The following is a 24,219-nucleotide window of genomic DNA, read 5'->3' as shown; positions in this document are numbered from 1 at the left end:
ATCAATGCACGGCGGCTCGGCTAGTCAGCTGTTAGACAGGCAGGGAGGAGCTGGATGTGCTTGGGGCTGGATGACTCACTCTCCGCGCACCCATTCACTCGCTCTCTCCCTTTTCTCTCTCTCTCTCTCTCGCTCACAAACATAACAAAAAAGAAGAGAAGCTTGTTGGTCGGACGGTCGCCGCTCAGTCTCCACGAGCACCGGGACCAGCCTCTTCAGGGAGACCAAGAGGAGGCAGCCGGCGAGGGAACGAGCCGCACCGGACTGCTTGCTGGACTCCTCTCGGTACTCTGCGCTCCTCTTCTTGCGGATTAAAAAAAAAAAAAAAAAAAAAAGATATAAATTAAAAAAGCCTGTAAATCTCGTAATAATCTAGCAGCACTGCCGGGTTGAACGCTGCTTTTACGCTTGCATCACAGCGTTCGTTTTTTCCCCCCCGGTTATTAGAAATAATTATAACAAAAACTCCCATTTGATAGCTCGCGTCACATTTATCCCTCACACAGCTGGAGACAGTTGTTAGCTCGTGGCTAACTCGCTAGCGTGCCACGAGCGTGAAAACGTTAGCAGGTAAAAACATGCCAAATGTGTTTTTATGTGTGTGCCCGTGGTGTGCATTAAATGCAAAAGAGATGAGAGTATCGATGTTTCCACAGTGGGGGGGGGGGGGGGGTGCAAGGTTGCTGGTGGTGCTGGAGGGTGCAGGCGCTGCTAGCTGGGAAGCGGGACAGAGGCTGACTGCAGCCGGTCAATGACAAAGCCTGTGCCAGCCGTGCAAAGGCTGCTGGAGTGAGTGTAGGGTGTGTGTTTCTAGCAGGTTGTTTACTGGAGATGCTATCTGCGTGTGCATGTGCGCGCGTGCGCGTGTCCGTCCCAAATAATAGTGCTGCATGCAAGGTGTCATTGCTCAAGGTCTCTCCTCCAGCATCATGGAGGCAATAAGCGCAATTTTGTATGCCATGCATATATATATATATTTTTTTTTTTTTTTTGAAGACTTGCAACCTGGTGTTAATTTCCTGAAACTCTGTTGTAATGGTAAACTAAGGAATATTAATGTGATTTTATTGATATTATTAGAGTAACATCAACAATTTCAGCATCAATGACATCTTCATAAATTAGTCTGCCTTTCACTTGTAATAAATTCTATTCCTTTCTTAAATTAGCAGTAGCAAACGTCAGCAGCAACATGTCTGTTGCTCAGTGTGACAAGTGTTTGATCGCATGCACCCAGTAGATTAAGTGCTCCCTATTTGTTCAGTGTAATAACCTGCAGGCAAGCCACTGGGTTTATTTGCCTTATAAACAGCTCCAACTCTACCTGTAGCATTTTCCAGAATTTTTTTTTTTTACGTCACATTATCCTCTCAAAGATGACACCATGCTGCTGTCACGCGCTTCCATTTTAATTCCACTGCCTCAAACCGACAGAATAATTAAAAAATCAATAGAGAGAAATGAATTATTATTCACGTTAAAATATTCCGCTTCCATCCAGTCACTTCCATACTTTCCTCACGTCCGCATCCGTGACGGGGTTTCATCATGGCCGATTCGGTCTGATAAGACAGGTGTGTGTGACTTTGCTGATAGACATGATTAGTGCGGTGTTTTCCCGGGCGGGAGAAACCCAGCGGCCTCCTCCCTAGCGAGCTTCCGACTGTAAAGCAGCCAAATAAGTCCCGACGGCGTGATTGAAAATCTCTCCCCTTCTTACCGTATGTCCTTTTTTGTCTCTGCAGGCTGGCCGAGACATGAGCCTTTCCCGCTGATTGTAATTGATGCAGAACTGGTGAGTTGATGTTTTTTTTTCCTCTTTTTACGAGCGGTGATTTTTTTTTTTTCCTCTTGCGTTTATTAGGCCTTACATCTTGAAACAGCTTTGTCATTGTTATTCTCAGGCCCCCTCCAAACATGCCATCCTGGGAGTGTTTCTAATATTGTGGTGCCTTGAGCAAATCCACCAAAAAGTCCTTCTAAGCCATGTCCGAAAAGACACAGATGGTAGTTTGGTTTGAAGCAGAGCAATGGAAATCGATGACTTGGTATCAACCACATAACTCAAATAAATTGGGTTGGAGTCTCACTTTTGTTAGGAAAGTCATTTTTTAAGAAGCCTTGCCCCAAACACACACAGGCAGTCTGCCATTTTGGTTTGGAGCCACCATTTTAGGCTCGCCTTTGATTCCTCCATGAAATTTTTTGATGACGACACATCAGTCACGGCAAAACAGGTTGCCGCTGCTGTGAAGCTCCCCAGATAGATGCCGTAATGAAACGAGGAAGTGATTGCTCTCCATACGAAGTTCTCGACGTATTATGTAATGTGTATTAATGATGTCATCATGTGTAGCGAGAGGCACGGCGGCAGGCGGAGGCTGATTAGCGTTCAGGTGTTTTACGCCTCTCGTATCTCACGTAAATGTTCATCATTATTATGATTAATAGAAGCTAGTGCGTGCACACACACATGTACGCACGCCATCTTCCCCCATGGCGTCGTCCACGGTGGGGATACACGTGAACGAAATTTGCTCTTCCAATTAAACTGCCGACCTTCGCTCCAGAACGCCGCAATACTCGACGGCGTCCCGTCCTCTGCTGGATTGCTATTATTACACACAGCCGCCCCGCTAAATGCTCTCCAATTGAAGTCAGCAAAAAAATAGCAAGGGTGCACATTATTTTTCCTGTATTTATAGCAAGTTTTTCAAACATTTTAAATGTCTAAATGTAAGCTTCCCTCAAACAGTGTTCTTTTTAAAAAAGAAAATTAGAAATAATAAAATAAAAACAATATAAATAATATATTTAGTGATAATATTTTAAAATGTTTTTTTTTTATCAAGCTAAAAATGTATGGTATTCTCCCATAATGGAAAAAATAATAATTTGGATGACATTTCCATAATGGAAAATAAAATTAAAATGACTTGCAAATGGTGACTACATTCAAAGGCTTACTATTTCTTTTGCCTTGAGGGAGGTTGTCACCCAAGTGAATTTGTTATCGTTGCCGAGCACTGTTTGAGCGTCAAATTGAGCAGAATACATCGCCATGAAAATTAGCCGCTCAGACACATGACTCGTGGATGACTTGACAAGCGGTGGGAATGTTGCTCCCTCATCTTCCCGCCGCCCCGCTACGTGTGTACACGGAGCAAATGTTACAACATAGTAAGTCAGAGTAATGATGTAACATTTAGCCACCGCTATGTAGGGCACGGCGCGTTGATACCTATCGACTTGCATCATGCAAAGCAGTCAACTTTGCTTTTTTGACACCGTAAAGTATTGAGCCTAATTTATGACCTAAATTTTCCACGCCGTCCTTTGAACCTTATTGCTCGTAAAACCAAAACGCCAGGACCGCATTTGAGGATTATAAAGCGGGGGCAAATGCATTTCTGAAGCCAGTGCCAGAAATTTGGCGTCGGCCACTTCTCATCGGTGCCATTTAAACAAACATCTTAGACAGGCGTATAAATCCATTCTTAACAGGCTGTCATAACAAAGCGTGAACACGTGGGAAAGTGCTGGCAATCATGTTTGATTTATTTATTTATTTTTTTTAAACACAGCCTATTTCTAAGCAATATTTTAACATTGTTTCCTGAAATATCAGTCTTAAACAAATATTATAATTATATTATTAAATTGTTCTTCTATTCTATTAAAAAAAACATACAGTCGCTGTTTTGGAATGGAAACATCACCCAATCCTTTTGTCCACAGAGTGAAGTGGTTCAAAAATTTGAAGGTCATTTTAGCACATTTCTATTCATCAATGACTCATCCATCCGGTAATGAGTCTTATTACGTAAAACCGTGGCACGAATCTCTGCTTTAATCATTAATTATGCCGCATTTTGGTGAGTGAGTAAGAAAGAACGTGTTGAGCGCAAAGCAGACTTCATTTTGTACTAACCAAGGAAACTCCGTCATTCTTTTCAAGGAGCAGGAAGTGGTGTTGTCTGTGTTCTCTTGCTGACTCACTAAGTGCAAGATTCATTCCCGAACCTCAAAATAATTTTTTATCTTCAATCGACTTGATTTGATTTAGCTTGGATTCTGTCGAGTGAGACTTCGACTCGTGACATCTCCAGCTAGTCGCCAAATCCTTCCAACGACCTCTGTTTACCTTTACATGACAGTTAAGAACTTTGAAAGGTTACTAAAACCGTTGCCTGCTACAATTAAATAAGGTTTTACAACCGATCTCGGTCCTATACGGACCCTGAAGAGCTTTTGTCCATTAAAGCTCTCCAGCAAAAAGCTCTTCATCCTTCTTTCAAGTGCTCTTCTGTTTAATTGATTTATCAGCAGGATAAACTGTCCCCTAAAGCTGCGGCGAAAAAAAAGTCTCCGTCCGTCCCCAGTGGGGATTCAGCTGTGTGACAAAAACCTGCAGATTTGCTCTCCAGAGTGCCAGTGTTTTTTTTACGTCTCCGAGGACTCATATAAAACAGGAAGACGGCTGAGAAATAGCTTCCACCACGTGTTCGGGGCAGCCTGAGAATCCGGGACAAAATGTTTTTCCGATTCTCCTCACCAAACGTATCGATTGTTCTTCGGCTCAGATCATCCCAATTTCAAAACTAACGGACTGTAGCTGAGATGTCTTTGATTCAGACCTTTTGTCGCTTCACAGAATTTCCCCAAACCACCATTTCCGTTGCTTGGGTTGTTTGTCTCCAGGACCTCAGCGGTCCACGTTCTGTGTTCTTATTTGCATCCAAACATGGCTGTTACTGTGTTATATTTAGAATAGCCTATTCCAGGTAACATGAAGAAAATGTCACTTCCCTCGCTGTGTCCCATCTCATGATACCTGTGGGATATGTGGTGTGTGCGCCTCAATGCGTTTGTGTGTTTGTGTGTGCGTCCCCCCCCTGTTGTTTTAATCTCCTGCGGCATTGTCATCGGTTAAATGACACTCTGCTTCTGTTTACACCTCTTCAATCCTCACGTCGCACATCCTCTGCCTTAATGGTAATTGCTCACGTGGCGTCCTTTCTCAATAATGTGATCCTTATGCAATATGGATCTATATGTTCTCGCCGGAGTGCTTTCGACAGAATCGACATTTGAGCCGGTGTTGTATTTTCCTGACAAATGCTATTTAAATGAAATGTGGGAACGGACAGGACATTCCATAAATAACGTCATTTGTAAATGGGGATGGTCCCGTAACGCAGTCTTTGACTTGTGCTGATGTGCCCTGTGCTGCCTGCACTTATCCGTTAATCTTTGTACCAAGCAACCGCACGACCACAAGCACTTCCTGTCCCGCTCGGGAAAAGCCGTGGAATCGTTTAGCATTTTATCTCTTCTTCAGAAAGGACGTCTTCGTCTTGAAATCTTTAAATGTACGATTTTTCTGGGGGAATAGGCCGAACGTAGAAAACAGTAACCAACATTGTACATTGTGTGTGTGTGTGTGCAACCCCCTCAAGGCACCCTCAATATTACTGTAAGTGTACACCATGAGACTGAATAATAAGGTCAGCAGCGTGATTACACTCAAGTAAGATTTAATTTTCTTCTCACTGTCTCCATGACCCCCTTTTTTTTTTCTGATTTCAGAGAGGTCCAGTGACTGTCCTTTTTGCCGTTTCCCCCCCAACCCTCCCCTCATTTTGCGGCCCCATTCTGCTCGGTAAGTACATCCCTATTTTTTTTATTTTTTTATTCGATTACAAGAGGAGGAAAGATGTACTGTATTACAGTTTTATAAGTTCCGACTGTCTGTCAGACACCAAAGTTGTCTGTGATTTGTTATAAGATGAGTGAATCGGGGCACTGGGCCAGTGGAAGGAGGAAGAGGATTGCGAGCGTGTCCACCATTTGCGAATTGAATTCTGATGCTAGATGGACCTTCTTTCTTTCTTTCTTTCTTTCTTTCTTTCTTTCTTTCTTTTTAACAGGGGCAGTTAAAGGCAATCATTCAAATAGACGACTTTCACTAAGCGGCGCAAACAAGAGAAATGTTTACTCCACGGGTGGGGATGGAAACATAACTAAGTGTCTAATGATGGGTCAAGCAATTTGTGTCAAGGCCCAAGGGAGCATCCGGGCCGGGTGGCCTTGCGAGTTCCTCCCGTCCCGTCAGTATAAATACACACTCGGGTCCAGATCACAGGCTGGAATGTTTGTCTGTGTACTTGTTATTGAGTTTAGAGTGTGTCTTTATGTGTGTGTCCACCGGCGTGATGTCACCGCTGCGAGCGGACCAACCGAAGGCCGTGACTGGCCCGCTGGGTTACTATGGCGACCAGTTGTGTCAGCGATGAGCAACATCTGTGGAGTGTTTGTTTGTCAGGCAGGTTTTCCTCCTTCTGCTCTTCTCGGTCTCTGCCCGGGAAACACTTGTTACAATGTATCGTCTCTTTCATGCTCAAGGGCCTCCTTTATTTATATCCCCAGAGGGGGAAGGGACAATTTAATTTACGCCCTGTGTAGTTACTGCTGTAGTGTTTTGATCTGCAAGCGAGGTTTTTTTTTGTGTCAAGCGTCTGTGTTCAAGATCCAGTCTTAGTTAGTTAAACAAAGTGTTGATGAGTCTTCCCGGAACCCTTTGCTCTCCCTCAGAGTGGGACTGGGTGAGAGGATAATGTTTCCTCGCACTTCAGAATTACATGCCGAAAGCTGTCATGAGCCTAAACTATGGCGACGGCTCCACTAACATTAAACTTTTTATACGGCGGCTGCAAAATATCATGCGGCGGGCCGCAAATTCCCCCCGGGGCCGCAGGTTTGAGACCCATCTTTTCAATCTCGCTGCCCTGAACCAAAGTCATTCCTGTTGGCCTCGGGACCTCTTGCAGTAGGTCGAGCCCAAAAGCAAAGCTCCCGTTCTGGGGAAGCATGTAACCCCCCGGACCTCTGAGCCGCTTCTCCTCCAGCTCCGCTCTATATGGACATGTTCTATTTTCCTGGGCTCGTCAGCTCCTGGCAGCCTCACCAGTAGCTCACCAGGGGTGCACACATTCTCTATTAATGCAGACTTATTTGGGCAATGAGAGAAATCTCTTCTTTTTGTCCAACTCATCTTCCCACTTCCTGTCTTGATATCTTCAGCGGGACAGATCATATTTAAATTTTCATATTATGGAAAATGTTTATGCAGCTCTGCTTACCTTCAGGCTTTGTGTGTGTGTTTTTGAGAAAGGGGTTTCCATAAGTGTGTATGTTGAATATTTCTGCCCATGTTTGGGCAAACGTTCTCCAGAAGATCCTTCCTCAAGTTATGTGTAGCTGGGCAAACTGAACCTTTGACCTCCTAATCTGCTATCACCGAGACCATCAGAAATACACACACACAGTAGCTCACAACAGTGGACAGCATGTGATGTAACGCAGTAATTTGGACATAATGCAATGTTTTCACTCGAAGGCCGACCGCCTAACGTCTTGCGTCCCAAGAATTCAGCCGTTGGCAAGTTGTCCTCCCCCGTGCTACCTTTGCCACCTCCAAGTCGGACGCGGATGTTTCTGTGCTCAGATTAGATTTAAGCCTGTCGATTTAGATTGTTGTGTCCTCACATGCCAGCGGGAAAGATTATTGTACAAATATGAGGCCATCTGCGTGTGTGTGTGTTCACTAGCGCAGCAAACCGTTTGGATCCAAATGTCCACTTTGGGAGGATTTTGACCTTATTTTTCCTATTCCCTTGCGTTCCCCTCCATGTTTTGTTCTTGGTCGGCATACAATCTAGTGGCGATTACGCATGTAATTGAACCGACCCTTCCATTCATTCAACAAGCTCCCAAATAACCCGAGGACAGACCTTATTTAACCCCCTTTCAACCTTGTCAGCCCCCTCCCACCTCCTCCATAGCGTTTGTTCACTGCTGTTATTGCCTTCAGCACAGCACACACACAGCAACAGACTGACACACACACACATTGAGTCTCATATCCTCTATTCAGTAAAAGCCTCAGGCCATCATTTATTAGGGGGTTGCTCCGTCCATTAAGCCATGTGTTAAATTCTTTGTATAACTCAATTTGGCAGCATGCGGATAGTAATGACTATATATAGAGAGAGCTAGTTTGGCCATGTCTATCCTTGTGTGTTTATTGATTTGTTTCACCAACTAATTTACATCTTCCAGCAGGGAATTAATACTTGATATCGGCCCCACGGCTGTCTGTAAATAAAGCTAAGCCGTGGAAAGATTCATATTTGAGGCAATATTGGAGCTCATCAGTGCACACAATGCGGCTCTCTAACACCAAATGATGTCATCGGTGGACCGATGAGTGACGGTGAACTATAAAAGGCGAAAAGAAACAAGCGAGGCCTCGCTCGGGTGCTTTTTTTTTTAAAGTCATTAAAAAAGGTTTGATTTACACAAATGTGGATTGCAGGCTTTTATGAATGCAAAAAGATCTTTTCTACTTTAAGTTACTCAAAAAGGAGCTTTTAACCTATGGGTCAAATTGACCTGTTTTAAAAATCTAAAAATATATTGTGACATAAATGTAAGTTTTTTTCAAATGTGCTTTCACATGGAAGCCTTGTAAGAAAAAGAGGAGGATCTCCATCCTTGTCCGGGTTTTTCTGTTGACAGACTCGGGCATTGATTCTGCTGTCGTATTTGCTCAGAGAACACAGGGTTATATTGCAGTCGTAAAATCTCTTATTGGATTAAAGACATTTTCTCCTACGCAAATATAGAAGCCGTGTGGGCGATACATAGAGTCAAGCCAAACATGAACTCTGCTGGAAAAGCAATTCATGTGAATTGTCACTCATCTTGCCGACGTGGTCTTTTTATTTTGGGCAGCGATCTTAAATTGCAACTTTTGTTTATTTTGTTATGGTTTGAGCAAAGCCCATTCATCTCTGCTTGCTTCTTTAATGAAGGTATCTGTATTCAAAAGGAGAAAATGGCTCGAGGCAACTCAAGGATGTGACTATTGAATGAAGAAAATTGCTTCGCTCTGGCATTGATTTAAGACATACAACAGCAGCCAGTCATTAAAAAAAAAAAATCTTTTAGGACAGATTTTATATTTAAAATTTCTACAAATAAATAAAATAATAAAATATAATTAAAATAGTTAAAAACTATATTGGAAATGTATTTTAAAAATATAAAAGTTAGTATTACATAGAGTATTAACGGCACTTGCCCTGGAACAAAAACCTGATGTGAATTGAAGGCGTCCTCAGTCAACCTTTGCACTGCCTGCCGGATATAGCCTCATTTTACTTTATGAGGTGTGGGACCGCTGGGTGTTCTCTATCTGTTGTAATTATCTCCTTGTCAGGGGGTTGGACAGTCAGGGGGTGCTCGGACCTTGCTCGCTCCCACCTCGGTGCGTCACGTGCACGCTACGGGATCGCTTAGAAAATATTACCTAACGCGCTCGCCTCGCCTCCGACAAGGCGGCGCAACCCAATTAGGTTCAATTAGGATCCATTGGCAATCTGATTTGGGATAGTTAGTCTGATTTAATCAGATGTTATTCCTTTGAATTCTGGATGGGGGAGAGACCATCTGTTCAATTGTGGAATGCTGACTTTCCCTAGCCAAAGCTTAACTGGATTTCCTGTTCTCTGCTTACATCATAATTTTTTAGGGCTTTCCCATCCTCACAAATTGACTGAATTTTGTTAGCCGTGTTTATCCTGATGATGGAAATGTATGTTTGGTAGAGGAGCGAATCCTTCTGGAATTTAAAAAAAAAACTTATGAGAAGGTTTTTTTTTTTTTTCTGTTTTCACAGGGCCTTCAAAAACGAATTTCCAAAACATTTTATTTTGGCGCCCTGCCTGGTCTTGGTCATTATTCAGGAAGTGAGCATCTATATTTTCCTTCCCCCCGACATTCTGTGTCCATCTGCGATCCCGGTCTCCTAGTAGGATGCCACAGATGGTCGAACGCCGGGTTGATTTGGATGTACTTTGCCATCAACGCGTGCGACGATCTCGAGCTGTGATGCAAAACAAGCAAAATATCCAAAAAGCGTTTGAACGTAAACAGTCGCCACCGTATGTTAATATCTAAAAACGTGCTTCATCTGCTCTTGGCGAGAGCTTCTCGTGGCCTTTGTGGATGTTGGCACTGATGTATATTGCCCACATCAAGAGCAGACGTCCCCTCCACTCTCTGTCACATACAGCCGCTTGCCTCATTCTCTCCCGAGCGAGCGAGTCATTATCTATCCCCACAAGCGAGTTTGTTGGTTTTTACCATGAAACATCTCTGCCCACCACGAAGTTGGTATCATCGAATGATTTTTCATGGTTGACCACAGGAGCCCGCGAGAGTGTCTCCATTTTGAAATAAAGTCATAAAATAAAGATATACGCGGCACAAGTCGAGTCAGTGAATGTTCCGGGCTGTTAATCGCACCGCATTTCACAGCGAGAGGTGCGAGATTGCGTCAGGCCGGCGAGGGGAAAAGGGCAGTAATAAGGTTAGGCAGACACATCGTTAGAACTCTTCAAAGTGGAGAAGCGGTGCAGAAAGCCAATGTGTCAGGGAGAACTTTTTTTCTTTAACGATAAAAGCGAGGGATTGAAAACAAACGAGAAGTGCAAGACTGAAGTCAAACTTTATGACAAGTGTGTGATTGGTGCTTTTGGTTGGACAAATGCTGTTAATGAGGTCCAAAAAATGAACACAATTTGAGTTAAGGAATATATATATTTTTTAAATCCAGTCAAGATTTTGACATCAACCGGTTCTTATTATGAAACAGTTCCACGCAGGTGTCATGGCAGGCCTATAGATAGCGTGTCACGCGCTTGTCTGGCATATTTGAGAATGACGTAAGGAGGAGACTATATTTGGGTTGGTGTCATCGACAAGATAACGCTTTGCTGGCGGGCGCGCCCCCTCCCCTACCACCCTCCTCCCCGAGGCGGCGCATGGCTGCGCACGTGCAACGTGTGTGCGCTCAAGACAGCTCCTGAATCAATCCTCATCCTCTTCTTATGGAGCGATAAAAGGTTTCTTTTGTTCATGTCATTACTCAACGCCTGGCTGGATCATTAGCCTTAGCTCCCCTCATCCCTTGAAGCCTGCTCCAGTCTACCAAAAAAAAAGCGAAATGATCTTTCTGTGCCCTTTGCCAACTTTGTTTTCTGTGCGTTTGACTCATTGTGTGGTTCCCTTTGTCGCAGGTCTGTGAGGAGCCATGACAAAGTCGTACGAGTTCAATTGGCAGAAGCATGTGCCCGAGTTCATGCAACATGGCGCCCCCTTTGACAGATTTGATGAGGTACAACAAAAGTGGACTTATTAGTTCTATGAATGAGACATCTAAAAAAATATATTTAAAAAAAATAATTGATTGGCCATGATCACTTTGACCGCTCCCACAACGGCGCGGTGCTCCAACTCGCAGATCCTCCAGCCAGTGGTCATATTTCAACTTTCACAACTTTTGTATTTGCTCACCATAAATAGTAGTGAGTTTTTTTTTTTTTTTTATGTATGTGTCTGTCTGTTATTGGAAATAAGATTTGTGTTAAGCAAATATTGAAGTCCCATGACAGGAGCAAAGACAACTTGTGATGTCACTCATTGCATAGAAATTCATCGGCAAACCTGTAACAATTAGCACTTTAGATTTTCTGCAGGAAAGTTCAAAACAGCGCATTCATTCATTCTGGATTTTTATACGTGAAGTAACAATCTTCTGCTGCTCGGAAACTAGAAAGCCCGTAGGCGACGTCGATTTTAAACGGCGTCCGCCAATTCCACCCCCACGCGCACACTCGAGCAAATATGCTAAACAGCATGGATTTTTCTCACCCCTCCCCTTACGAAAAACACGGCCTGCTGAGTGACTGATGGTCCAGACAGGTTTTTGTTTGTGCTTATATTTCAGAGACACCCACAAGAGAAAAATATGCCATTTAGAGACCATATTAAAAAAATTAATAGTTTAACTCCACCCACACGCTTCAAACTGATGACAAAAGTGCTGTTCTTCTCTAGTCTTTTACAAGGGGGATTTGTTTTCGTTTCAAAACAAACGTCACGTTCCACATTGATTTTTGAGTCAGGTTTCCGTCCCGCCGCTGAGAAATGGACAGGCGGGAAGGTCACTTGTGTCCTCGGTCATCAGTCAAAAGGCTTTCCTCAGCCACTCACAACCTGCCTGCATGCGGCGCTTCCGTCTCCGGTCGTTGACGGATGTTTCTGGAACTGCCGCAAAATGACGAGCACATAAAAAAAACACAATATTTATCATGTTTTGAGTCAGATCAATAAAAATGCGAGACAAGGCCGTGCTGTAAAAGACATCCTTTTGGGGAAGCGAGCTTGTCACACAGTGTGACAGGTTGGCTTTTAACAGTAGGCCTTTTTTTTTTTACGACCTTTTAAGTCGCTCGGGCTTTTAACGCGTCTGTCACACAGTTCTGTTGGTCTTTTGGAGAGGTTACATAAAATGAAGAAGCAGAATCCCGGTGAATACATGAACGTTAAGGTCGCTTTATTTTTACGATGAAACTCCTTGGGGGGGGGTTACAGTCATTTAATTTTAAACTGCACAACTTTTTGTACTTTGTATTTTAACATGTTTTGGGGATATTTTTTATTCATTTTCTTGACTTTTGCTTCTCCTCAGGACCCGTACATCTTTGAGCCCAATTGCCAGGTGAAGGTGGATGAGTATGGCTTCTTCATCAGCTGGAAAAGTGAAGGAAAGGTACACAAATGAAGTTCGTCCTCGCCTTGATAAGAGTGTTATTTTGCTGTAATGGGGTTAATGTGATCCTATTTACGTGTCTTTCCAATTCTCACTACCTTTCCTTCCCGCTTCCTCATTTCCGTCACAGGAGGGCCAGGCGCTGGAGTGCTCCCTCATCAACAGCATCCGCGTCGGCGCCGTCCCCAAGGTGAGGGGGAAATAAAAAAATAAAAAAACACGAGCCACCGAAGCGTTCCTCCCACGCTGATGAAAAAGCCGAACGCCAATGTCATTCTTTTGTGTGCGGAGCTGCTCGTTTGGTGTTCTGGGTCAAGGAGTTCGGGTCAAAAGCTGACGCTGAAAAGACACTTTGTTCCTCTTGCATAAATATGACGCCAAAATAGACATCCATCTCTAATGTTACGTCAATTTATCATGTTAAAAACAGATTTTTTTCCTTTACTTCTGTCGTATGGAGGAAACCTTTTTCCGCTTTTAAAATAATTAATAATAATTGCAATCTCCCAAGATGATTAAAAAAAAAAAAAAGGAAGCGACTCCTTCTCTTACACACAAAATGGTCTTCGTTTCCACGCCAGGACCCGAAGATCTTGTCGTCGTTCGAGGCCGCGGGCAAGACGGAGGCGGACCTGGAGGGCTGCATCATCTGCATCTGCAGCGGCGCCGACCTGGTCAACCTCAGCTTCATGTTCATGGTGGCGGAGAACCCGGACATGGCCAGGGTGAGGGAAATAATCGTTTGCGTGTGAAAGCGACTCCAAATAGCCGCATGTTTGTCGTGCTGACAGATAGCGTCTTTCAATTTAGCTCACTCACGCTGGCTTTTATTAGCTGTTAGTCAAAGCTCATGTATGCTACTTATAGCTCTCCAGTCATGCAAAGATACAAATCCACTGGAATGAAGATTGCTTTAAAAAGCTGAATTAAACTTCTTCTTTCGAGACCGTCCAGTGACCAAAATATACACAGAGGGTGTCTTTGGAAAAAGCCTCAATAGAGGCCGTTTGTGTTTTTATCAAGGATGCTTGGCACTCTGTAGTGTTTGCCACCATGGGGTGTTATTTATTCATCAACACACACACACACACACGATTTTTGCCCACAGGTTTGCTCACACACACACACATGCGCACACTCACCAAGACACTATCAGCACCTTCCAGCATGCACATGGCCGTCAGTAGCAGACCTCGGGACGTAATAGAGTTATTTACATGAACACACACACACACACTGGAGCCCGTGTTATCCCGCTTAATGGCTTTATCTTCATGTCCGTCATGCTGCTCGCTGCTGTTTTGCGCACAGAAATGGACGGAGGGGTTGAGGTCGGTGATTCACAACTTCAAGGCCAACAACGTGTGTCCCATGACTTGCCTAAAAAAGCAGTGAGTGCCAAGCCGCCACAGCAGGTCGTTTACGCCTGCGTCTGTCTAATTTCTTCGCTGTCCTTCTCGCAGCTGGATGAAAATGTGCGTCCTGACTAATGTCAATGGCAAGATTCCCGTGAGAGGGTAAGAGCCAATTGGCACCGCAACTCATATTTATGCCACTAACTCTTTTTCTCCTCCCATCTGAAGGATTACACGGACGTTTGCATCAGGCAAGACGGAGAAGGGCATCTTTCAAGCCCTGAAGGATTTGGGCCTTCCAAGCGGCAAGGTGGGCTCTCTCGTCTGGCGACACGCGGCTTTCCTCGCTCGGGAAAATATTTTTCATTTCGCCCGCAGAATGACGAGATCGAACCGTCGGTCTTCACCTTCGACATTTTCTACGCGCTCACGCAGAAGATCTGCCCTCGCACGGACTTAGAGGACCTCTTCAAGAAGATGTAAGAATCCATCTCCCCCTTTTGTGCACTTCTTTTTCAACCTTCCAAATGAATAACAACCAAAAGAAGTAATGGCCTCCCGTTGCATTGGATTCGCATTAGCTCCGCCTAACAAGATTCACTGTGACGTTATCCACTAGCGCCGCATCCTTTTGTAAATAATGGTGGCAAACATTGTCGCTGCGCCCGCTGCACTAACGAAAAGAGCCTCTAACCCGCTTCTCCAGTTCTCCGCCATTAACGATCTTCTACCTAATGACATTTTCACCGGGGACGATTAATCCCCGCAAAAGAGAACAAAGCCAGCTTGTTGTTTCTAATAATGTGAACTGACTGCCTGCTGCGGGAACGACTGACTGACTATTTCCAGAGGCTTAACATTTGTTCTTTTCTCTTTTCTAATGGATTCCTTTGCAGCAATGGGAGCAAAAGTGATTATTTAACAGTAGACCAGTTAGTCAGCTTTCTCAATGAAGTAAGCTCTTTATTTTTCGTTAACTTTGCTCTCTGTGTGTTTGTTTGTTTGTGTGTGTTTGCCTTGCCTTCACTACCCTCAACATCTCCATTAAGGAGACTTTTTTACTTCCGAGGGCAACTTCCTCTGCATGCCGTCCCTCATTCTATCCCCCTGTATCCCCCATCATCCCTCCTTCCCTCCCACCTCAGCCTCGTTGGTGTCTGATGGATGTTGCCACGGCAACGGGAGGGTAGAGGTTTCCGTCCTGTTGCTTCCGCTGCCTGTGTTGTGGTTCTGTGACCAGCGCACTTGATACTAGACAGCACCTATTTGTGATTTGGTGTCACTTATGAATCATCATCCCCGTGTGTTATGTCAGATGCACAATTTTTTTTTTTTTTTTTTTTAAGACAAACATCTGTATGTTGGTCATTGTTTGATTTTGTTATTGGCACTTGTTCCCCAGAATCAGCGGGACCCCCGTCTCAATGAGATCCTCTTCCCGTTTTATGATCCCAAAAGAGCCACACAGATCATCGAGAAATACGAACGAGATGAAGGGCTCAAGAAGAAAGGTGAGTGAGGAGGAGAAATGAAACAGGAAGCGTTATGTGGGTCTCTGCTGCCATCAATCGGTTCGGCCGCACAGTTTATATATATTAATATATATATTTTGAGATGACCTATTTAACAGTCCATCAGTGCTATGTGGGGAGAAATTTGAGACATATTACCAAGTAAATTTTAAATACCACTGATATCCTGTTCAAGGGAAGAACTTTTACATGGTGCATGCGCGCCCTCGTGTGGACATATGTGGTATTACACCTATAAACCGTTTATAGAGCACTTTATTATTATTATTATTATCTGAAACTCAAGTATGTGGGCATTTTTTTACCCAAATGTGTATTCAATGTAATAATAATGTATACATTTTCAATCTAACCTCCAGGCCTCATGTCCAGCGATGGTTTCTGCCGCTACCTGATGTCGGACGAGAATGCACCGGTGTTCCTGGACCGCCTGGAGCTTTACCAGGACATGGACCAGCCGCTGGCCCACTACTTCATTAGCTCGTCCCACAACTCCTACCTGACGGGTCGGCAGTTTGGCGGCAAGTCATCGGTGGAGATGTATCGCCAGGCCCTGCTCTCAGGATGCAGGTAGTTATTCAAGACGCGTGTTCACACCTTTGGGATGCAGATGCTGAATGTGTGTGTCAGGTGCGTGGAGCTGGACTGCTGGGACGGCAAAGGAGAGGACCAGGAGCCCATCATCACTCATGGCAAGGCCATGTGCACTGACATCCTGTTCAAGGTAAGCACTTTTAACGTGGTGCGTGGGCGCCCTCTTGTGGACAGATGTGGTAGTACATCTGCCGTGACTGCCTACAGGATGTAATCCAAGCCATCAAGGACACGGCCTTCGTCACCACAGAGTCTCCTGTTATTTTATCCTTTGAAAACCACTGCAGGTATTTGCACAATTGTGAGGATGTTGTGTTTTATCCATTTTAGAATAAGGCTGTAATATTAAAAAGAATGGAAAATGTGAGCTGTAACTTATTTGATTCTGTGTGTCCAGTAAACCACAACAGTACAAAATGGCCAAGTATTGCGAGGAGATTTTTGGCGAATTTCTCCAGAAGCAACCGCTGGAAAACTTTCCGGTAACCTCTCCGCTCTCCAGAACCACTTTGGCGACTCGCTCCAATTCCAACGTATGAACGTTCCTTTTTGCAGATCGAGTCCGGTCGCCCCTTACCCTCGCCAAATGATCTCAAACGAAAAATCCTCATCAAAAACAAGCGCTTGAAACCGGAAGTGGAGCAGAGTAAGTTGACCACTTGTAAACGGAATCTTCGTTCTTGAATCATCTTGTGGTTGAATGTGTGTTTTAATACGTCATACAGAGCAACTGGAGGCCTTCAAGAAGCACATGGAGGCAGGAGAGACCAACACCACGGCCATCATCATGGGAGAGGAGAACGAGGACGAAGCGGAGAACGGTGAGATCGGGCATCCCACCACAACCCGTGATGTCATTACGCCGCCCTCATCTGAAAATGACATCATGATCCCCAGGAGAAAAGGAGCCCGAAGATAAGGACGTGACCTCGGAGGCGCCCAGCAGCCTTTCGGAGGCGGCCAGTGACAAAGAGGCCAACAGTGAGTCTCAAGCTAACACTCTGAGCACCAAGAAAGTGGAGGAGCGCAGCAACAGTATCAAAAAGGTGAGATTGACTCACTTTAACTCGGCCGTGATGTCGCTTCATATCGTCGCCTTGGGTCGCAGGTGCCCGACGACGAGACCACCGAAGTATCCGAAGCTACGGAAGCAGCCGACGCCACAGATATCTCGGAGGCGTCCGACCCTGACAACAACAAAAAGGTCTGTTTATGACACCAGCCACATCCCGACCGGGCCTGATCCAGTTTGTGTCTTCAATCAGGAGGGTTCTGAGGACTTGGAGGAAGCTCTGATCGCGCAGTACACGTACGTGGGCGCCACCACCAACATCCACCCGTACCTCTCCGCTATGGTCAACTACGCCCAGCCCGTCAAGTTCCAGAGTTTTGATGTGGCCGATGGTGAGCTCACGTTAATCTCTTGAAATAGATCATGTGCATCTTCCTAATATATATATTTTTTTCCTCTTTAGACAAAAACATCCACCACAACATGTCGTCTTTCAACGAGTCTGTGGGCCTCGGCTACTTGAAGACCAACGCCATCGAGTTTGTCAAGTATCCTTTGGGTTCTGGATTGGAATCGCTTTTGGCTAAAATGTGAACTGTGTCGCTTGGCCTCACATGCGACCGCACACACTCTCCCTCCAAAGGGACTTCTTGACCCGAGCTGTTCACACTAAAAATAGTCCTGCGGTGCACATGAGGCACACACACACACGCGTGCTGCGTCTTTGTCGGAATGTTCCTGAGCCCGAGCGCAGCTACAACAAGCGTCAGATGAGCCGTATCTACCCCAAAGGGGGCCGAGTGGACTCCAGTAATTACATGCCTCAGATCTTCTGGAACGCCGGCTGCCAGATGGTCTCGCTCAACTTCCAGACCCCAGGTACCGCATCACGCCATGCGGGGCCGCCGTCAACCTCTCACACACACGCACGCACGCACGCACACACAGATTCTAAATATACATGTATTTTCAAGCAATACAAAATAATGCCTTTCAATTGAGCACCGACCAATTCAGGAGTAAAGCGCCATCGGAAATGGACGGATTTTACCACACCGCACTTGACTGCCCGCCTCAAACGTGGGCGCGAGCCTGTTGTAAAGCAGCTGTTGCCCCGCCGCCCGAGGCTAGAGGGCCGTTCGACATATGGCGCCTCCCGCAAACCGAGCATGTGCGAGGCCAGAGGCGCTGGCACGAGAAGATGAGCGCCTTTTAAGCCTTTGCAATGCTTTAGATTTTTTTTCTCTCTTTTCCCTCCTCCTCAGATTTGGCCATGCAGCTGAATCAGGGAAAGTTTGAGTACAACGGATGCTGCGGGTGAGAGCATCTCCTTCCTCTCTCTCATCACTTAAAGCTTGTCACATCTCATTAGCGGTTGCCGTTGGTGACCGGAGCCGCCGCCTGGCGCTCCCCGGGGCCTGTAAGTGGTTTTCGGAGAAGTCATCTGTCTTGTCCTCCTCCCAACCGCCTCCCCCTCCCTCGCCACTGCTAATGCGGGAAATGTAATATGTGTAATATACAAGGAGGTCGTGGGGCCATTATGTTCAAATGGGAAAACATCACCTGAAAGTGAAAGAAATCAATTCATTGACATTTTCCATTATTGCGCACATAAGGTACCTGCTGAAGCCCGATTTCATGCGGCGGTCCGACCGAACATTTGATCCCTTCTCGGAGACGCCGGTGGACGGCGTCATCGCCGCCACATGCAGTGTGCAGGTTAGATACCGAACGTTCCGACCTCATAAACGCTGATCCAGCCTTGTTTACCATCACCTCCTCTGCGCTTGCAGGTGTTCTCCGGCCAGTTTCTGTCGGACAAGAAGATCGGCACGTACGTGGAGGTGGACATGTACGGCCTGCCGACCGACACCATCCGCAAAGAGTTCCGTACGCGCATGGTGATGAACAACGGACTCAACCCCGCCTACAATGAGGAACCCTTCGTATTTAGAAAGGTGAGTCATATTAGTGGTTTTTTTTTTGTATTTATTTTCAAGCAAAACATGCAATGCATTTAAATGTAGGTGTAATTAAATCATATTAAATAAAATGCGCGCTTGCAGGTTGCTGTGTGCGCAATAGTGCTGCTCTCAGCACAATGAGAAGTCTCTCAGCCGTGACTGTGACTCCAGCTCCCTTTAACACACACCATCAATCTCAGCGCCATGCAACACACACACACACACACACACACACTATCAGTGAGGGGCATCACAGGCTGCCGGCGAGATCCCTTTTGTCACATGTGCACACGCAGCCGGCGGGAACCGGCAAACACCTTGAAAAGCTCAGCTGGCATGCGTGCGTAACAAGCAAGACTCACCGGATGAGTCACAAGCGAGGAGGCGGGGCCTCACCACACCTCGCTTTGCGTAGCTTCATTCATCTCACCTCGGGATTCTCTTATCTCTTCGCCAGGGATTAATCATCCTCTTCTCTTTGTTCACTTATCACTTGGCTCTTCATACCCATAAAGATACTGCAGATGTAACCTTTATACATGTACAGCATGCGTTGTCATGGCGATGGCCTTGTCGCTAGCCATATTGTAAAGCATCATTTTGGTAAAAATTGTTTGTGTGGTTCTTTTTTGCCGCAGGTGATCCTGCCGGATCTGGCGGTGCTGCGCCTGGCCGTGTACGACGACAACAACAAGCTGATCGGCCAGCGTATCCTGCCGCTGGACGGCCTGCAGGCCGGCTACCGTCACATCTCGCTGCGGAACGAGGGCAACAAACCCCTCTCGCTGCCCACCATCTTCTGCCAGATCATCCTCAAAACTTACGTGCCCGACGGCTTTGGGGGTGAGCAAAACAAACGTCCCCAAACGCTTTCTAGGTTCATTTCAAGGGAACTTTGTTTTCATTTTCTTTGACTTCCTTCCTCTTTGCCGCTGGTTGGTTTCCCGGTAATGATGTGCTTTAAACATGCAAATGAGAAGACATTTGCAGCTGTCATTAAAGCAAGCCAAAGGGTTGGCGCAGGGAAAATGACCGCACTCGTTAGCGCCTCCTCCTGCTGGGTGTGCTCTGATGCTAGAAGCATTTTGTTTTTGATTGTTTCCTGATTGCTTTTCTTTTTATACTTCTGCCAAGGACTTGTTGTCTTTCCATATTGGATTTATAACAAAGGGGAGGGTTTAAAAAAAAATTATAATCTAGCCATTGGCTAGTTTTCTAGAATAGTTTCTAGAATGGTAAAAATGTGTTTTATTTTTTTAATTTATTTTATTCATTTTTTTTATATTGATTGTTTTTAAGTGATTTATATTTTAACCAAGCGGACATGAATGATACTTTGCAGCGATCGTAGACGCTCTGTCCGACCCGAAGAAATTTCTAACCATCGCGGAGAAACGAGCCGATCAGATGAAAGCCCTCGGCATTGACACGGTACCTTCACAAACATAACCAAACATAAACAAAACACTGTCATGAAAACCGACCGTTGCGTCTCAGAACGACATCGCCGACGTCCCGAGCGGAAGCTCCAAGAACGACAAGAAGGGAAAAGGCCGAGGGGATACGGTGAAGGCCAGCGTGACGCCTCAGAGCAGCTCGGACGTCGGTCATACCTCCAACGCCGCCCAGAACAACACGGCAGAGACCAAGAAAGCAGATAACGCACTGGTACCCAATGTCAGCATTGACGACTTAAAGCAAATGAAGGTACCATCTTTTTCAAAAAGTCATTTCTGTAAAATAAAAGACTCTGTGATGTAACGTGCGTCTCTCCCACTGCAGACGTACATTAAGCTCCTAAAAAAGCAACAAAAGGAGTTGAGCGCATTAAAGAAGAAGCACTTGAAGGTCAGTGATCCTTTCCTTACATTGCATCCGAATGTATATTTATTTATTTATTTATTTATTTTGAATTGCCTTGGCAGGATCAAAACGCGATGCAGAAATCGCACGGCACGCAGGTGGACAAGATGTTGTCGGCGCACGACAAGGAAAAGAGCACGCTGGAGAAACTGCTGGAGAAAGCCATCAAGAAACGAGGGTAACTCGTGACACGCCTGTACCTAATGAATTGTCCGCTGAGTATACGTATTGCCCATCAGGGAAAACAACTGCCAAGATTTGAAGAAAGAAACCGAAGACAAGATCCAAACGCTGGTCAACGATCACAAAGCTAAGGTGCGCGACATTCAGCCTCACTCGTGGTTTCGTCGTCGGGAGTCCTGACGTGCGTTTGTATGTGTGCGTGAGCGCTAGGTGAAGGACACAACGGCGCAGCACACCAAGGAATGGTCGGAGCTGATCAGCGGCCACAGCAGCGAAGAGCAGGAGATGAAGGACGCCCACGTCACGCAGCAGTGCCAACACCTCAAGAAGCTGCTGAGTAGCATGCAGGAGCAGCAGACCGGCCAGCTCAAACTCATACACGAGCGGTTAGACACACTTTTAAACTTGTCTCTTCCGGGTTTCCGTAGTTCTCATTTCCACGTTTGTTGTGATGACAGGCAGAGCAAAGAGATGCGAGCCAACCAGGCCAAGATGTCCATGGAGAACAGCAAAGCCATCAGCCAGGACAAGAGCATCAAAAACAAGGCAGAGAGGGAAAGGTGCAACAACACACACACACACACACACACACACACACACACTTTTTAACATACAGTATTTACATACAGACGCCATTTTGTTTGTGACACGCAGGAGAGTGCGAGAGCTGAACAGCAGCAACACCAAAAAGTTCATGGATGAGAGGAAGAGGGTACGTACACAAATAAAAAAAACCTGCGCGAGTAGACCGGGGGGGAAGACGTGACGTTTGCGTGTTTGTGTTAGTTGGCCATGAAGCAGCAGAAGGAAATGGAGCAGCTGGAGAAGAACCAGAAAGAGCAGGTGGAGAAACTGGACAAGTTCAATGAGCAGGTACAACAGAACATTATATAGAAGTCCCATTTTTATTTTTCATTAGGTACACTGACACTTTGACAAAGATTGCTTGTTCATCTCCATCCATCCCTGTGTGTATACATGTATGTTCTTTTTTTTTTGGGAGTTGTCTTTAATATCATTTGCTTCTCCTGGCACAGCTTTTGGCATCACACCATGCAAACAAACAAAAAGGTAGGCACCTCCTTCACGGTTTTACCACCATGACACTCTTTTGGGGAGTTATACCCTTCCTGTTTTTATGCTTTTAAATGCAATAAATACTTGTCAAGTTGTACGATGACATCATAAAGTTGCGCAACCAAAACAAACGGGCTAGCAAACAAACAAACTACTCGAACATCTCGACTTGATTCATCAAGTGTGCTGACTCCCATTGAACGTGAATTTATAATGGTCTCGTTGTTTTTATATCACAAAAACATTTGAAAGGGGGTGTGTAGACTTTTTATGCACACCATATGTTTATTGAATGTGCATGTGCCTTCCATGTATGTTTCTTAACGCTGTGTATGTATTTATGTTTAAAGGCAAAGGACATGCAGCAGATGGCCAAGTTGGAGGAGGGGATGGAGTGCAGACCTCCCACGGTGGTGTGAGCGTCTGACACGCGCACACACACACAGACGCCAAAACTCAGCGCCCCCACACAAACACACACAAACAGACACAATGTAGCCCCCCCCCCCTTACAAACACCATTTAGCTTTGGAACTGTGCACATAAACACTTTGTTTGTATGTGACATGATTGGAATGTAGCACTGTTTGTACAATCACACTTGATTTCTAACGCAAAGCTGTTTTCTAAAATGTTGTTGAAGTAGTATTGTGGGGAAACAAAATGCCCACATTAGTGAAAACTCATCAGGGTGTTTTGCACCATCAGTGATGCTCCCAAATTGAATTGATTCTGATATTTTCATTAACCACTTCCATACAATTGTGTAGCCAAAAAAATGAGAAAGTGATGAATATTATTCCATCCAATTGTATGGAAGCGTTAAAAAAACAAGTATTAATATTTTACTGCCCCAAAAAAAAGCTATTGTGTTGTCTGAAATGTTTACATTTTAATATGTTTTATTGACCCCCCCTCTTTAAAATCACCCAAACTGGTTTTAGCAGGTAAACTAGGGGTGGGCAAAGTCTGTTCTTTTATTTAAACATTCAGATTTGATTATCAAGACTTTTGTGGCGTTCACATAGCTGCCCCTCCAATGCAGTTAATTTTAATGTATTTATTCAGTTTTATTATTCAATTTTATTTATTCACCACAAACAATTTCTTAATTGAATATTTTAAAGTCATTTTCTATATACATAGATACAATACAAAATATTTCCATTCACATTTTAATTTTTTTTTATTTAAAAAAAACATTATCTACACATGAGCTAACAGCACCCAGCCATTTTTAAAATCTAAGGTGTCTCTAAAGGACTAAAGTTTGCCCACCCCTAACGTGCTTCAATACTCAAGCAGTGATGGAAAAAAAAATCTGCAAAATAAAATCACCACCAAATTGTTAGTCTATGCTCACTGCAGCAGCTTTCTGACATCATCAGGATGACGTCTTTCTTTCCTCTCGCTTTAATTTCTGTTTTCCGTCTAATTGGTCTGAGCAGAGGCCGCCCCTCGAGTATTGACTAGGGCGTGAAAAAAGAAAGTGCTTTTATTCCTTTGCGTCGCAAATGTGCCACTCGGTGTCTGTTCAGATTGTTTTAATTTATTTGAGTGAGGGTCAATGCCAAATTCAAGAATTATTTATATGGAGATCTCTATATACATATATATAAATAAATGAACATATATATTATATATATATATTAGATATGATGTCTAGTTAAATTGTTTGTTAGAGGCGTTTTTCTTCTTCTATTTTTTGCACTTATGTTGTCGGTCCAGAAGCAAAAATTATTTTTGCTCCTTTTTTTTTTTTTTTTTTTTTTTTTTAACTGTAGCTCGCCAACCAACCATACTGTGTGTGTGTGTTCTCTCTGGTCTTTTTTTTTTTTTTGTATTTCTATTGTACTGTTGAACTTATAGCGACGATGACGCGGTTGTTACTCGGCTCCTTTAATACTGTTTTATAGTATGTGTACCAATAAATGACAGTGGAACATGGGACCCAAAAGCA

The 24,219-nt window shown here is 44.7% G+C and overlaps 1 protein-coding gene across 2 annotated transcripts; it reads left to right on the top strand.

The window, feature by feature from the left end:
* Window positions 1–20: 20 nt before the first annotated feature.
* LOC119117679 (1-phosphatidylinositol 4,5-bisphosphate phosphodiesterase beta-4-like) lies at window positions 21–24,219 on the top strand. 2 transcript variants are annotated; one of them, XM_037244104.1, is made up of 39 exons: window positions 22–285; window positions 1,746–1,795; window positions 5,590–5,662; window positions 11,145–11,242; window positions 12,599–12,679; window positions 12,810–12,869; window positions 13,261–13,404; window positions 13,991–14,070; window positions 14,143–14,196; window positions 14,263–14,344; window positions 14,413–14,513; window positions 14,931–14,988; window positions 15,437–15,545; window positions 15,926–16,136; window positions 16,197–16,290; window positions 16,368–16,447; window positions 16,558–16,642; window positions 16,716–16,806; window positions 16,886–16,981; window positions 17,058–17,206; window positions 17,269–17,364; window positions 17,426–17,564; window positions 17,636–17,720; window positions 17,927–18,051; window positions 18,438–18,489; window positions 18,789–18,891; window positions 18,966–19,130; window positions 19,775–19,979; window positions 20,479–20,567; window positions 20,634–20,843; window positions 20,919–20,984; window positions 21,062–21,177; window positions 21,239–21,314; window positions 21,393–21,568; window positions 21,641–21,742; window positions 21,837–21,894; window positions 21,969–22,055; window positions 22,220–22,253; window positions 22,610–24,219. In XM_037244104.1, exons 4-39 carry the CDS (start codon window positions 11,159–11,161, stop codon window positions 22,684–22,686), a joined length of 3,720 nt encoding a protein of 1,239 aa, XP_037099999.1. In that variant the 5' UTR covers window positions 22–285; window positions 1,746–1,795; window positions 5,590–5,662; window positions 11,145–11,158; the 3' UTR covers window positions 22,687–24,219. The 2 variants fall into 2 exon arrangements, with proteins under 2 accessions (XP_037100000.1, XP_037099999.1); XM_037244105.1 differs by lacking the exon at window positions 22,220–22,253 and having other exon boundaries at window positions 21–285.

This window comes from Syngnathus acus, chromosome 24, assembly GCF_901709675.1.
Source record: "Syngnathus acus chromosome 24, fSynAcu1.2, whole genome shotgun sequence".
Lineage (NCBI taxonomy): Eukaryota > Metazoa > Chordata > Actinopteri > Syngnathiformes > Syngnathidae > Syngnathus > Syngnathus acus.
The sequence above is the reverse complement of the archived record's forward strand: the minus strand, read 5'-3'. Positions and strand labels throughout refer to the sequence as shown.